Source organism: Myotis daubentonii, chromosome 1 (genome assembly GCF_963259705.1).
Source record: "Myotis daubentonii chromosome 1, mMyoDau2.1, whole genome shotgun sequence".
Classification (NCBI taxonomy): Eukaryota; Metazoa; Chordata; class Mammalia; order Chiroptera; family Vespertilionidae; genus Myotis; species Myotis daubentonii.
The window spans coordinates 33,100,328-33,117,002 of record NC_081840.1 but is presented as its reverse complement, the minus strand read 5'-3'; the positions used below and the strand labels follow the sequence as shown (position 1 = coordinate 33,117,002).

Below are 16,675 nucleotides of genomic sequence, written 5' to 3'. Positions count from 1 at the left end.
GCTTGGAACCTTAAAATAAGGGGTATAAAAAGCCCACTGAGAAGACAAAAACAAAAAGCCTTAAAAAATGTGTTTAATCTTAAATCACCTGAAGGGCTGGCAATCCGACTAAGTTTAACATAAGCATATAGAATATTTAACCATGTTTATTCAGGGTGAGTAGGGTGGAAGAGATCCAAGCTTTAGATTTACATAACAGTATGTGAATTAAGTCTTCTGTATGAACATTTTTAAAAAAATGTAAGTGTATGAATAATTCTTTAAAGATGACATTCCTGGTAGAAACATCATCTCTATGTGCAGGTGTCTTGGGGAGATCAATGCAGGATCAGCAGCTCTTTCCACAACATAGACAGATGGAAGCCTGCCCTCTGGTTTGAGGTGAAGTGCCTGGGGGTAGAGTCTGCTGCTCTTTGCAGTTATGTGTCTTTCCTTCATGGTTTTGTGTAAGGTCTTAAGTCAAAAAAGGATGATCCCCATCTCTGTTTCTCTGATTACTGTGAGTCAGTTGGGTCCATTTACTGATGCTTTTTCTGAAAATCCAACATTTTAATTACATCATCTTAACCTTTATTTCAGGGTGGCCTTATGTTGTTTCTGCTTCCCAATTACCCATAATTGCCTACTTCAGCATATTCTAGAGCAGCTGTTTAGGTCACCTGCTGTCATGATGAACTTGGTGAAGTTTTCTTTTTCATTGGACAGGCTGCACTTTATTGATGGTTAACCAAGATGTCATTTGATTTTGTACTTCATGTACTTTTGTACAACCATAATGAAGCTAGCACTGACCTCTCCAGTAGATTTAAAATTCATAGTCATGGAAAAGACCATGTGTTTCTACCCCATTGAAAATGCCCAATTATATATTGAGCTTCAGGACAGTCTCTGAAATCAATATCTTCCTTGATTTTTTCAAGAATATATTTTTTATTTCATTTATATTTTATGAATACTTTTGCCTCACCTTTTATGCCTGCCTCTGTAATTATGACTTATAGAAAAGTTACAAAAAGAGTACAGAGGACCTGGCCGGGTAGCTCAGCTGGTTAGAGAGTCGTCCCAATACGCCAACATTGTAGGTTTGATGTCCATCTCTGGTCAGGGGACATACAAGAAGTAACCAATGAAAGCATAAATAAGTGGAACAACAAATCTATGTCTCTCTTTCTCTCTCTCAAAAAAAGAAAAGAGTACAGAGTTCCCATATACTTTCTTTGTAATGTTAACACCTTACATTGTAATAGTACATTTATCCAAACAAATTAACATTGGTGCAATACTATTAATTAAACTCTAGACTTTATTTAGATTCACCAGTTTTTCCACTGATGTCTGTCTCCTGTTCCATGATCCAATCCAGGATACCACATTGCATTTAGTTCCTTGAATTTTAAAAGCCTACTTATCAAAGCAAAGTAGACAGGAGATAATGTGGTTTAGTGGAAAGGATGTGGATTTGGGGATCAGCTAGCTAGACATAGGTTTAATCCTAGCTCTGCCATTTATTAGCTATTTAACTATAAAAAGTGGACAGCATTGTTGTGAGGATTAAATGAGATAAGATGTGCCAAAAAGCACCTGGCACATAATTAATCTTTGTTAAATGTTTGTTATCTTCCTCCTGATAGTACAAAGTAGGAAACTTTTCAGTTGTATATGCCTAAGAAAAATTAATTTGTTTATATTACAGGGCTATTCAAGTTTAGGTTATAGAAGTCTTCAGGAGTATTATCTATCAAATATAATTCAATGACTTGGAAAACCATGTATTGGGTTTCTCTGCGTGTCTTCTGTATAGCGCCTCCAGAGCACCAAGTTCAACATTCTATAGAAGCAACAGTGACCTTTTGTTGATATCAGTAGCCTGGGCTACATTGGTATTCCATAGCTCCAGGAGGAGATTCCTATAGGACCAGAATGAAATCCAACACCAGCTCCTGGATTCTTTTAGCAGGCTCCTTCTGGCAGCAATTCAAAGTGGACTGGAAGTCCTCGACTCCAGCATGGTCAGCTATAATGGAACACCAGACTTGAGGGTGTGTAGGGTTCACCTTAGAGCACTAGTTTGGCCAAATGATTTGTAAAATTGATGAATACTTTTGCCTCGCTTTTTATGCCTGCCATGCTGTGAACATTGAGTCTGCTGTGCTGCTATAGAGTCTAAAGCTGTGTTGTAATTTGGGAAAACAGAGTTGAGGCTGGGATTGTGTGAGATTGAAAATCAAGCTTCTTGTTCCTGTATCTTTTCCTTCCTGCCTGAAGATAGCGATGAGAGTATCTGGAAATGTTTTGCCATTTTAGTGTACTGAAGGAAATTTGGTCCAGCACAGAATGTTACACTTTGCTTGAATATATTTAATGGTTTTGCCACCAAGAGTGGAGATTTCTTTCTCAAGGCTGACTTTGCTGGCCTGAAAGACAGAGGGACATATCTTGGTACATTCTTTCTATTTCAGAAAGCTTATGTACTGGTACCATTAAGAAAACTAGATTCTAAAGCTATCTTCCAGGTAGAGGAGGTGTTCTATTGTTATTTAGTGACCAATGGTTGATGATATGTAGTCACCATTTCTAAAGGATCATTTATTTGCCAAACATTTATTGAGTTCTCATTAAGTACAAAGTATTGCATCAGGTACTGAAAGATAGGAAGATGAATAGATTGGGGTCTCTGATCCTGAGTATAAAAGCCAGTGGGAGAGACAAAACATTCATAAGTAAATACAGGGTGTGGGAATGGTCAGGGTAAAGAGACTAATTTTGAAAGGAGAAAGGGCAACGAGGAGTGGCTTTTTAGCTGGGCCTTTAAAAGAATTTTGAGAGAAAAAGGAGAGAGCTCATAAATTAGTTTTAATTTGGGAACAAAATGAGTAAAAGCATGGAGCCATGAAGTTATGTAAAAATACTGAGTAATTCAGCGTGTCTGAAATATGTTTTATCTAAGTGTGTGGTGGGAGATTAGCTTAAAAGGCATGTTGGGGAAAAATTATGAAGGGCTTTGATTGAAACGCTCAGTTTGCTGTGGTGTAGTGGACAGAGTAGTCCTTCTACAATGGTTATGTCTACATAATATCATGGCCATAGTTGATAGGTGCAGGGATGGCCACTTGCCCCAAACTAGAACAGTCAGAATACTTTCCTGGGGTTTTAAAAACTTACATGAGGAGAATAGTTAAGGCTGGTAGAGGGAGCCTTGGATGTAATGCCTGGGAGTTCTCGGTGACCAAGCTACCTGCCAGTGGGAATACTGATGACTAGCGGGTAACAGGAGGATGACTTAGTGAGTTTCATGGGTAATAATAATGGAGGGAGAAGATCCTGGCAGAGATGGAATGAGTGTCGGGTTCTAGTGGTCTCTTAGGGATAGCAGCATTCTTGCCTTTTTGTGGGGATATGGATTTCCCCAGGGGCTGGAAACCCCACTTGAACTGGCCTCCGACAAAATATGAATTTATTGGATCATGCTACCAAACAATGTGAAGAGCAGGTCAGTGAAATGAAGACCCATGGTGTCATTTCACTTGTCCCTGCCTTTCTCAAATTAGTTTTAATCTTTCAAAGAGCGTTCCCCAGAAGGTTTAGAACCAGGGCTCTCAGGAGTTGTTCCCAGCTTACATTCTCTAACGTCATTAAAGAGGCGGTGCTGCTTTTCCCTTACTGCCAATTTGAAAAATTCTAGGGAAGCTTTTTATTGGTCCACTCAGGGTTTTATGTCAACCCGTAGGCCAGAGGATCAGCATTGCGTTAACAGGCCCATTGGAACTCCAGAGGCCTGTGGGAGAGGATCTGCTTTTCCTAAGTTGTTGGTTGGGGGAGGAGGAGGGATGATATCTAAATATGCTCTTCAGATGAGGAAAACCCAGCCTGGATCCATAGCCTTGGGGCTGAAAAGCAGGGTGTGCATTTGAGAAAAACACTGCCCCAGACAGGTAGAATCTACTCTTAACTGAGATAGGAATGCTAGCGGATGAGCAGATTTGGGAAGAATGGTCCAGGTGCATCTGTCTTCTGAAATGTAGTAAATTCGATAATTTGGTGGTTTTAACATAGGCTGAGGTTCTGTTTGATTCAGAAATCTGTTGCAATTAGTGCTTTCCTTCTCAAAGGTTTTTGACCATTCTATGTTAGTGACCCCTACCAGTAATAATGGTGTACATTTCAGAGTTTCTATTATGTATAAGGCATTGTAGTAGGGCCTTGTATATGTACATGTCATGAAATTTAACCATTATAGTACTCCTGTGCAGCATATAAGGAAACAGGTAAAGGAGAATAAGAAATTTGGTTCAAAACAGGCCTGTCTGGTGTGGTGAAGGCCTGGGGCAGAGGGCAGGGGCAGGCTAGAAGGGGTCAATGGGGATAAAAAGGGGACATATGTATTACTTTCAACAACAGAGATTTAGAAAAAAGAGGGATGTCTGATTTCAAGGTATAGGCTCTTCTCATTACATTACATTGCCTCTTTTAGATATTATTGCTAATAATATTTATACTACTATTAATAATGGCTAACAGTTATTGAACTCTTACTCTGTGCTAAGTAATGTGTTAAGCACTTAAAAGGAAATATCTCATTTAATCTTTACAAGTGTTATCCTCAACTTATAGTTGGGAAAGCTGAGACTGAGGTCATATAGCTACTAAGTGATAAAGCCCACACTTGAATTCAGCCAAATCTATAAGCACTATTTCTACTGTCTCTAGCTCTATGATTATTGTTGTGATAGCTAAAAAGTGCATTTGCTCACTGGTCATATTCACCCTTGCACCAGAAGTTTCCTGCGCTGTTAAAATATAAAGACCCTAAAAGTTGCCTTTATTCTTAGAGAGCCTCACTCTGAGTCAGGTAACTGGTTTGGATGTGTTCTCTTCAGTAAGACAATAGCAGCATAATAAGCCTCCAGGTTGGCACAGCATTTGGTATTGTCTATTTTAGTCAACTTACACTTGGTTTGATTTTGTTAATAAACAATATTATGATCAAGCAGATGACATGACTTTTTTATGTCTATATCTATAATAATAAAAGTGTAATATGCTAATTAGATCGGATAGCCAAGTGACCTTCCAGATGTCCTTCCAGACAAAGCTGTGGTGGCGGGGCAAGGCAGAGGGGTTAAGGGCGATGAGGCAAGCAGGCGAGTGGTTAGGGGCGATGAGGCAGGCGAGCAGTTAGGGGCAATCAGGCAGGCAGGCAGAGTGGTTAGGGGCAATCAGGCAGGCAAGCAGAGTGGTTAGGGGCAATCAGGGAGGCCGGCAAGCAAGTGGTTAGGAGCCAGCGGTCCCGGATTTTGAGAGGGTGCAAGCAGGGCTGAAGGACTTCCCCCCGCTCCCACCCCCGTGCATGAATTTCATGCACCAGGCCTCTAGTACTAATATAAAAGCCCTGTGCTGCCATGGCCTGCTTTGATCTGCTGTTTCCCAGATGTGGTATTCAGTTGTTTGTTAGGTTTCCTCTTCATATTCTATGGTAATCCAAACTGTATTTTCACACTATGGGTTGCCTACTGGGTTCACTATTTAAAAAAGTGGGAGTTGGAATGTCCCTTTTAATGTTTTTATTGAAAAGGGCAAAACTGCTATGAAAACTTTATTTGCTGATTTTTCTTTAGAGAAAGTGGAAAGGAGGAGAGAGAGAGAGAGACTTGCTGTTCCACTTATTCATTGATAGATTCTTGTATGTGCCCTGACCAGGAATTGAACCCACAATCTTGGTGTATTGCAGATGATGCTCTAACCAGCTGAGCTACCTGGTCAGGGCAAAAAGTTTAAATTACTTTGAGGGTATACAGCTGGTATTCATTGTATGGGTTATGAAAAGTTTTGCATTCTTGTCCATTTCTCCTGATGGAATTTGGGTCCGATTACAAGACAATGCTTGTCATAACATTTTTTTTTTTTTCACATTACACTACTGATAGTCATTCCCTCGTTTTTCACGTACTCTACATATTCAGAAAGTATCAACAAATCCTTGTTACGGAGATAAATTAGATGTGTCCTTTACAGTGGGAGGAGTTTATTTTCTAATAGTGCTGTTTACAGACTTCACTTTGCAGCGTTGATAAATGCAGTGAACAGGCTTACAATTTCCAAAGAGATTTAGGATCTCAAATCTTAGAATTGCTGATATCAAGTGTATATTCTTTTGTGATCCGCCCTCCCATTCAATATTTGGAGAAATAAATATTGTTTTTTATGCAGAAAGGGTAAGAGATATGAGAGCCAGGTGACACCGTTAAGCCAGGTGACACCGTTAATCACTGTAGAGCAGATGCTAGCTATTATTTATAAAAGTACTCTGTCATTTAGTGAGAATCTGTAATGTTTAGGGTCGGTGCAGAGACTTTCATCCTAGATAACTTTTCCAAACTTTTCTGTCTGCGAATGCACAGTATTTCTGTGCGTGCATGAATGTGCAGGCAAGGAAGTATAAAGCATAGCCCATCAAATCGTTCAAAAGAAAATACTACTCTGAATATGTTATGTACACCAGCCAAAGATCCTCAAAACATGAGAATATTTTCAGACAGAACAAGATGGAATATAAGTTTCTAATAGTGAAACTGTTTCTTGAAAAAATTCAGTTAGGTGCACAGAGATGAGGCTTTGTGTACCGCTTACCTTGTTAAGAGCCCTCCCCCGAAATCCAAGGTATTGCGCAGGCTCACGGAAGCTAAGACCCGGGCTCCTCGGCCGGACCGGGAAACTCGCGGCCGGAACGCTTGTGCTGCAGTGCCTCTTCCCCGCCGGCGCTCATTCACAAAGGGACCGTCTCAGGCAAGCGCCTGTGGGTAGGAACCTGTTTGGTGTCGGTTCTTAGGGGCCTTGGAGGTGGCGGTGGAGAAGCAGGCGTCGGGGACTCCATACGAAAGGAGGCACTATGGACGACCAGGGTTGCCCACGGTGTAAGACCACCAAGTACCGGAACCCCTCCTTAAAGCTGATGGTGAACGTGTGCGGACACACTCTGTGAGTCGGGAGACCGGGAGACAGTGGGTGTCGTGGGGGGTGTGGGGTGTGTGTGTGTGTGGGGGGGGGGGGGGGGGGGGACGCGCCAGGCTGGAGGAGAGAGCCGAAAGGCGCTTTGCCTTGGTTCCGGGGAGAAAAGGCGTCCTTCGTTTTGACACGCGGGGAGGAAGATGGGAAAAGGGGGCGTTGTTGCTGTCCGCCGGCTGCAGCCGCCGGCCCGAGCCGCGCGGGCCTGCTCTGCACCGCCGGCTCCCAGGGGTGGTCGCCGCTTGTCAGGTGCCCCTTTCCGAGCCGAAGCCCCGTGACTCTATTTCCAGGCTGTGTTGTCTTCTGGGGTCCACACATGTCGCCGGTTAAATACGTGGGGGGTCGGAGTGTTTAATTTCACGAAAAATAACTATTGAAATGAGCGAAAGTGCTGTGAAAAAATTACTATGAGCATATACTGCTGCTTCTGTGGGTTAATTTGAACACCCCCCCCCCCCCCCCACCGTCTATATGCCCAGTTGTCCTGATGGAGTTCGGTTAGGTTCTCATCACGAAAAGGGAGAAAAATCCAGAGTCTAGGCCAGTGGTTCTCAACCTTCCTAATGCCGCGACCCTTCAATACAGTCCCTCATGTTGTGGTGACCCCCAACCATAAAATTATTTTCGTTGCTACCTCAGCACTGTAATTTTGCTACTGTTATGAATCGTAATGTAAATAGCTGATATGCAGGATGTATTTTCATTGTTACAAGCTGAACATAATTAAAGCATAGTGATTAATCACAAAAACAACATGTAATTATATGTTTTCCGATGGCCTTAGGCGACCCCTGTGAAAGGGTCGTTGGACCCCCAAAGGGGTCACGACCCACAGGTTGAGAACCGCTGCTCTAGGCGGTTCCTGGTGGAGACATCATAATGGCTGGCATTTACAGGGTGCACATTATGTACCAGGCGCCGTGCTAAGCGCTGTATGGTGAATTCTCTCACTCCTTTCCCACCACAGCTTCGTGAAGTGGGTACTGATGTGCCCGTTTCACAGGGAGGGGAGCCGAGACTGCGGGGGCCCTTTGTCCAGCGGGTCCTGCCGGAAGGGAAGCACAGGGTGTCTGACCCTAGACGGCCCATCTTTCCGAAGGGGCTGGGCTGGGGGAAGGGGGGAGGTTGGGTTTGTGTACTCGTGTTTGAAGAGTGCATACAGGGACTGGTTAAGGCATGTCTTATGGTTAGAGGTGGTTCACTGGAGGTGGTTCTCTAAAGCGTGCGACGGCCGGCACCCTTTGCGGGTGAGCATACATTGTGTTCCTGTAGTTCCTTTGGGGGTTCTTGGAGATAACGAATGCTGGATGGATAACTACAGTGTGGTAGACAAAGTCTTTGGGTAAAGCATACATTGCACGATTAGTTGTAGTTAGAATTTAACGGGCTTTATTAACTTGGTCTTTTTACATATTTTAATCTAATCTTAATTTTTATTCTTTATCCATGCTTGAATGGGTTAAGATTGAAAATAAGGTCAAAGTAATTAAGGAGAATGCATAGAAAAGGGAAGAGAGGCAAACCCTATATATAGACTACTAGGTTTATACAGAAGTAGTTTTCCTTTTTAAGGTAATTACTTATTGATTGCTTTTTAGAGAGAGAGGAAAGGAAGGGAGGGAGGGAGAGAGAGAGAGAGAGAGAGAGAGAGGAAGAAAAAGAGAAACATCAATTTGTTGTTCCACTTATGTATGTATTCATTAGTTGCTTCTTGTATGTGCCCTGACTGGGGACCAAACCTGAAACCTTGGCCTCTAACCAACTGAGCTACCTGGCTTGGGCAGCCTCTTAGGTTTTTAGAGAGATTTTGTTCAGTTTCTCTTCATTTTCCAGTAACACATTTATTACAGTGATGCTCAAAGAAAGGGAATTTGCTTTTTCGGAAGAATACTAAATGTAATTGACTGGAAGGAATTTCTGCCTAGTAGAAATTAACCAATCAGGGAAGATTATGTGATTTCAGTAAAATAAGTGGCATTTTTAGACATTTATAAAATACCTATTTTTAATTAGAAATTACTTTTGTTCTATCCTTAGTCTCTTTTCACTTTCTCGTAAGAGTTAAGAATTGTCCCAGTCATTCCAGTGTTGCATTTGTTTTGGTTTATTTGCTAACCTGTTAGATATAGAACACATTAGTCTTTTTTTTCCACTTGAACTATGAACAAATGAGTAAAAGACTAGAGGGTATTGGCTAAGAGAACAAACTTCTGATTTTGAATTCTTTACTCTTGTAGACTCTGTGGCTTTACTAATTTCTTGTGTTTTATTTTTTAAAATCTGTACAGTAAAGATAATAGTGCTACTTATATTATACTATTTGAGGATTACATGATATGTGTAAACTATTTGGAGGTGTTTAATAGTTTCTGTCACATAGTATTTGTTCAATATATATTGACTATCGTCATTATTATTTGTGGATGGTATAAGTGCTAAGCAAAAATGAAATTAAAATAGGGCTTATTTAGCTTGCTATGGAAAATTTGCACAAAAATGATTACCTTTAAATGAATGAGACTATAAAATGTGAAAATGTAGCTTTAATTATGATGATCCTAATTTAATTTTCTTAAAATGAGCTCATCATGTTCTCTTATGGAAATGGGATTATACATAACTTCTTAATTTTTTCTTTATGTATATCTTAGATATCTTTTCTAAATCAGTATGTATATGTTTTCTTTATTATTAACAGTTGATCATAGTCCACTGTTCATTTGTACATGTGTACTATAATTGATTTAACAGTTTTTTAAAATAATATTTAGATTTCCAGTTTTTCACTGGAGTTAATTATCTATATCTTCCTATCTTTATCTTTGAGCATTTAGGCAAGTATATCATGAGATATAACAGGGTAAACCATAGGGTAAATGCCTAACTAGTGGAATTGTATGTGACTTTTAAATTTTGATAGGTATTGCTCCATTGTTCTCAAAAAAGACTGTATTGATTATGCCACAAGCAACTATGTGTGAACATTTCTATTGCCACTCATCTTTGCAGATACTGGGCATTATTATTTTTTTAATCTCACTATTCTGGTAGGTAATAAAACATTATAGATTTGATGTGAAATACTTTTGATTTGATAGTATGTTGAGTTTGTACAGCATGTATTTCACAGGATTGAACTTGGGCATTTTTATAATACACGTTAGTCTGACAGGAGCAGGAACGTGTTATTATTTAGCATTACTATTTGTATTAGTTTCCAGTTGCTATCTAATGAATTACTCCAAAACTTAGCTTAGAATGACATTTATCTTACACAGTTTCCGAAGGTCAGGAAGCTGAGAGTGGCTTAGCTGAGTGATTCTGGCTCAGGGTCTCATGAGGTTCTCTCAGCTGTTGTCTGAGACTAGAGCAGTGGTTCTCAACCTTCTGGCCCTTTAAAACAGTTCCTCATGTTGTGACCCCCAACCATAAAACTATTTTCGTTGCTACTTCATAACTGTCATGTTGCTACTGTTATGAATCGTCATGTAAATATCTGATATGCAGGATGGTCTTAGGCGACCCCTCTGAAAGGGTCGTTCGACCCCCAAGGTGAGAACCGCTGGACTAGAGGATTTGTTTCCAAGGTCACTCTGTGGTTCTTGGCAGGAGGCTTCAGTTCCTCCTGTGGACCTTCCATAGGGCTACTCATGACACGGCTTTCTCAGAATTAATGATGAGAGAGAACCAGAAGCTGCAGAGCCTTTATAATCTAATCACAGAAGTGACATCACCATCACTTCTGCTATATTTTGTTAACACTGAACAGTGCTGTTGCAATGTGGGCGGGTATTTACGCACCAGAGTGTGAATACCATAAGGCAGGGATCACTGGGCCATCTTGTTGCTGGCAATCACATGATTGTACTCACTTTGATTTTTGTTTCTGTCCTCAAGTAGCAAAGCCATTTTAGGAGGCAGGTGATGGAGTGAGTAGTAGTGTTTCCCAAAAGCAGGGCATATTGGATTATGGTAAGATGAATTAGGAGTATTACTTATGGGAGAAAATACAGGAGTAGAAATGAGAAAAAAGGTAAAACATGAAAATACTTGTCTCCCTGTACTGCTAACAACTGAGGAAGCATATTCCCTTATGTATTAATTCAATCCAGCAAACACCTAAATGACCTGATTGCATGCACATCAGAGAAGATTGGATTCCATTTTTGTTTGTTTTTTCAATTCAAGCATGAACTTTATCTTAATTACAGAAAAAGGTAATTTTTTTCTTTGTTTGTCAGGACCACCTATTTTAAGAAATGGGACCTCCACAGAGTTTTTTCATAGAATTCTGAAGGCATATTGCGTTAGGTGGAGTTAGTTATATCTAATTCTCATTCAGCTACAGTCTTGAAAAATTTAATTTCTATCCGAACCATTTTTGGCAAAACTTGTCTCTGAAACTGTTACATGTATTTAATTTTACTAAATCTGCCTTTTTCATTTTAAACATGTATAAGACAAACTAGTAGAATAAACAAAACATGTCCTGATATATAAAAGTCAATATTTTTCCATATTAAGATCTTTCTTCCCTTTTCCCTCTGTTCCTCTTTCTCTCTCTCTTACTCGTTGTTGTTACTTGGTAGTTTGCAAGATTACCTGTTTCAATTTTGCTGATGGCATCTCTGTGGTATTGTGTAATATGTTCTTTCTTTTTTTAAAATATATTTTTATTGATTTCAGAGAGGAAGGGAGAGGGGGAGAGAGAGAGAGATGGAAAGAATCAGTGATGAGAGAGAATCATTGACCGGCTGCCTCCTGGATGCTCCCAACTGGGGATGGAGCCTGAAACCCTGGGCATGTGCCCTTGACCAGAGTCAAACCTGGGACCCTTCAGTCTGCAGTACAATGCTCTATCTACTGAACCAAACCAGCTAGGGCTGTTCTTTTGTACTGGTATTTTCTCTAAATTGTTAGTTATATTTAGAAGCTTTATCAGATTAAGGTTATATTTTATTTATTGTTGGAAAGAATAATTCATAAGTGATATTTATTTATTTTGACTGATACGCTGGACAAATAAGGAGACAGCACCTCTTTTGTGCAGAATAATTAGGAAAAAACACTCATTCTGGGTTGAAGAATTAGAAAAGAGGACTTTTGAGAAATGTTAATTTCTAATTTTATTCTGTTGTGTTAAGAGAACATACACTATTAAGTTTCAGTCTTTTGACATTTTCTGAAAATTTGTTTAAGGTCTAGCATATGGTCTGTTTTGGTGAGCAATCAATGTATATTTGAAAAGAATGTGTATTCTGTGGCTGTTTGGTACAGATGTATTATAGATGTAAATTAGGGCAATTTGGTTGATAGTCTTACTCATATCTTCTATATACTTACTAATTTATCTTCTCATTTATCAATTACTCCAACTAGATTATGGATTTGTGAATTTCTCCTTTTAGTTCAGTCATGCTTCATGTATTTTGAAACTATTTGATACATAGATACTTAGAATTGCTATGCCTTCATGATGAATTTTTCCTTTTGTCATTATTAAATGTCATTTTTTTCTTTTTATTTATTTACTTTTGGGATGACATTGGTTCACAAAATCATATAGATTTCAAGTGTACAACTCAGCAAAACATCTGTGTTCTGGTATCAGCTCCCCACACCCTACTCAATCAAAACTTCCCTTACCAAGATCCCCCAGGACCTTCCTGTGGTTAAAGCCCAAGGACCTTCATCTCTCTATTTTGGTTGACCTCCTCTCCCTATTTGACTCTGCTTTTTTTAAAATATATTTTTTTTATTGTTGATAGTATCACAGGTATCTCTCATCCCCCACCCCTCCCTTTTACCCTCTTCTTCCCAGCCCCCTATTCACTACCCTATTGCCTATGCCCCTGGGCTATGCATATAAGTATATAAGTTTTTTGGTTTATCTCTTCTTGTCCCCCCAACCCCAGAGATTGGTCCAACAACCTCTGCTCTTTAATTGTTGTGTTAGTCCCTCTATATTTAATGTGATTATTGATGTCATTGGGTTTAAATCTATTTGCTTTCCATTTGTCTCTTGTTTTCTCCTTCTTGTTCCTTTCCTGCCTTATTTTGGATTAATTTGATATTTTAAATAATTGGCCTATTGCAATAGGTCCTTATTGTTATTTTGCTATTTTTATTATTTTTTAGAGGTTTCCCTAGGTATAACAGTATTATTTTCAAAGTCTACTTAGAGTCAACATCTGACACAACCTATTTTTTTCACTTCCCACTTCAATACCTTGCAAATATGGACAAAATAATTCTACTTAACTCTTGTCCTTTATGCTGATGTCATATCCTTTACTTCTATATATGATTCAGTATTGTTATTTTATTTTTTTTATAATCCTCACTTGAGGATATTTTTCCATTGATTTTTTTAGAGAGAGGGGAAGGAGGAGTAGAAATAGAGCAGGGGTGGGCAACCCTTGGCACGCGTGCCAAACATGGCACGCCAGTAACTTTTGCTGGCACACGAAACCCTCTCTTATAATCTTCCATTTACAGTTTTTTTCTTAATACCGATTTTTTTATTTTTCAGATAAATTCAGTGTAGGTGCATCTTAGATAAATAAATAATTTTACATAACAAGTTATCTTAAAGACCATAGACATGGATTGACGAGAGAGGGGAAGAACAATTTCTATGCCTCTGCCTTAACTCTCCTTGCCTTCCTAGATCCGACCAGTGTTTTGGTTTCATCCACATACGCTTGTGAATCTTTGTTCTCAGTGATGAATTTTGTTAAGTCTCGTAATAGGAGTAGCCTGATGGATGAAAGTAGTAGCTCGTGCATATCTCTGAAGGTCACGAAATATAAACCTAATGTAAAATCTCTGTCATCAGTGATGCAGCAGCAAAAGTCCCCCTGATAATATCAAATGGAGTTATAAAGTTTTCTGTCGGACTATCAGTGTACATGCATACATTAAAAAATAAATGTATTTTTCATCATCATATCCTGTGTGTTTGTCGCTTGAATGAATTTTATTGTTTCTTCAAGGTTCTTCACATACGTACACCTTAAGAGATATCAAGTAGGCATAACATGTTCTCAAAAAATTAGGGTTGGCACACAGAAGAATTTTGAGTCAGAGATTTTGCTGGTTTTGGCACGCACTCACAAAAAGGTTGCCCACCCCAGAAATAGAGCTAAACATTGATGTATGTAAGGAGCGGCTATAGTAGCGGTTCTCAACCTGTGGGTCGCGGCCCTTTTGGAGGTCGAACAACCCTTTCACAGGGGTCGCCTAAATACATCCTGCATATCAGATACTTACATTATGATTCATAGCAGTAGCAAAATTACAGTTATGAAGTAGCAATGAAAATAATTTTATAGTTGGGGGTCACCACAACATGAGGAACTGTATTAAAGGGTCGTGGTATTAGGAAAGTTGAGAACCACTGGGCTATAGGGTTAAGCCTTGGACTGACCTGTTGTCAAAGCCACAAACAAGTCCCAGCTTAGAGGGCACAGCCCTCTTAGCATAATTATGCTTGACCTTATCAGCTCCCTAGATCTTATCTGGGTAGCTAATGGGCTATGGGATGCTGCTAGTGCTGCCAAAACAAGTGAAGCTCACAAGAACATTGTAACTATGGTGACCACTACCTTGTTTACCTCTGGCTATAAAATAAAGGCTCAGCTTGCCTCTGGATCTCTCTCTCTGGCCTCAGCCAGGCATAGGAAGATCCACCTAGACCAGTGATGGTGAACCTATGACACGCGTGTCAGAGGTGACACGCGAACTCATTTTTTTGGTTGATTTTTCTTTGTTAAATGGCATTTAAATATATAAAATAAATATCAAAAATATAAGTCTTTGTTTTACTATGGTTGCAAATATCAAAAAATTTCTATATGTGACACAGCACCAGAGTTAAGTTAGGGTTTTTCAAAATGCTGACACACCAAGTTCAAAAGGTTCGCCATCACTGACCTAGACTCAGCTTATTCTCTGTCTTTTCTACATCCTTCACCGCCCCCCTCAGGCTCCCTGAACCCTTGGCTGTGCTGGCATGGCACAGATGTGAAAGACACATTGATTGGTTGCCTTCTGCCCGTGCCCTGACCAGGGCCAGGATCGAGCCTGTAACCAAGGTATGTGTCCTTGACCAGAATTGAACCTGGTACCCTTCATTCCTTGGGTGGACACTATCCACATGAGCCAAACTGGCTAGGGCTTAATTTTGCTGTAAACAGATGTCTTTAAGGAAATGTAGAAAATAAAAAAAGTCCTAAAAAAACCCACACCTTAATTGAGATATAATTAACATACCATAAACTTAATTAATTTAAAATGTAGAGTTTAGTGGCTTTTGCTATATTCTCAGAGATGTGCATCCATTACCATAGTCAATTTTAGAAATTTTAACCATTGCCCTCCAATTCTTCCCCCCAACCCAATCCCTTCCCCTTTTGCTTCCTAGCCCTAATCTACTTTCTGTCTCTGCAGATTGCTTATTCTGGACATGTCATATAAATGGAATCTTATAATATACTAGGGGCCCGGTGCACGAAATTCGTGCACTGGGTGGCGGGGGGGGGGGAGTGTCCCTCAGCCCAGCCTTCCCCCTCTCACATACTGGGAGCCCTCAGGCGTTGACCCCCATCACCCTCCAATCGCAGGATTGGCCCCTTGCCCAGGCCTGACGCCTCTGGCCTAGGTGTCCGGCCAGGGCAGCGGGGACCTGCAGTGGCAGCGGGGGGGTGCTGCGATCGGCGGGCTCCGCCCCTGCCCCTGCAGGATGCCTCTGGCTGAGGCATCTGGCCCAGGCAGCGGGGACCCGCAGCTGCAGCGGCCCCACGATCGTGGGCTCCGCTTTAGGCCCAGGCAAGGGACACCTAGCTCCTGGGACTGCCAGCTTCGACTGTTCCCAGCTCCCATCGCTGGCTCCACCCCTACTTCCTGCTATCACTGGCCAGGGCGGAAAAGGCACCTGATTGTCCGATCATGGCTGGGGGGCAGGGCAAAGGCTGCCCCAGGGCCGCCTTTGCCCTGCCCCCAGCTCTTAGCTCCCCCCTGGGTTTCCAATCACTGTCAGTGGCAGGGGGCTTCTTCCTGCTTTCCCTTTTGCCTCCCTGCATTGTGCCTACATATGCAAATTAACCGCCATCTTGTTGGCAGTTAACTGCCAATCTTAGTTGGCAGTTAATTTGCATATAGCCCTGATTAGCCAATGAAAAGGGTAGCTCGTACGCCAATTACCATTTTTCTCTTTTATTAGTGTTGATGATCCTCTGTGATTGGTTTTTACTTGGTATAATTTTTTTCAAGGTTTATCCATGTAGCATTTATTAGGACTTCATTTCTTTTTGTTACTGAATGCTAGTTCTTTGTGTTGATATATCACATTTTATTTATCCATTCATTAATTAATGGACATCCTCCCCCGCCCCACTTGTTGGCTATTATGAATAATGCTGCTATGAACATTCATGCAAAAGTTTTTTTGTGGATAAATGATTTTCTCCCCTTGTGTATGTACTTAGGATTATAATTGTTGGATCATATGATAACTCTATGTTTAATCATTTGAGGAACTGTAAGACTGTTTTCCAAAGTGGCTGCACCATTTTACATTCCCATCAGCAGTATATGAGAGTTCCAGTTTCTGTACATCTTTTGCTAACATTTATTTTTTTTTTATTTTTTTTTTTTATTATAGCCATCCTAC

General features: G+C 40.4%; 1 protein-coding gene across 2 annotated transcripts in view; it reads left to right on the top strand.

The window, feature by feature from the left end:
* The first annotated feature begins 6,767 nt into the window (after positions 1-6,767).
* Positions 6,768-16,675, top strand: part of MNAT1 (MNAT1 component of CDK activating kinase) — a 214,358-nt gene continuing 204,450 nt past the window's right edge. The window contains exon 1 of one of the 2 annotated variants that reach the window (XM_059694834.1): positions 6,768-6,975. In XM_059694834.1, the coding sequence (XP_059550817.1) occupies positions 6,887-6,975 (89 nt within the window). In that variant the 5' untranslated portion in view covers positions 6,768-6,886. The remainder of the gene's footprint in view (positions 6,976-16,675) is intronic. The other variant, XM_059694827.1, reaches the window with a different exon arrangement.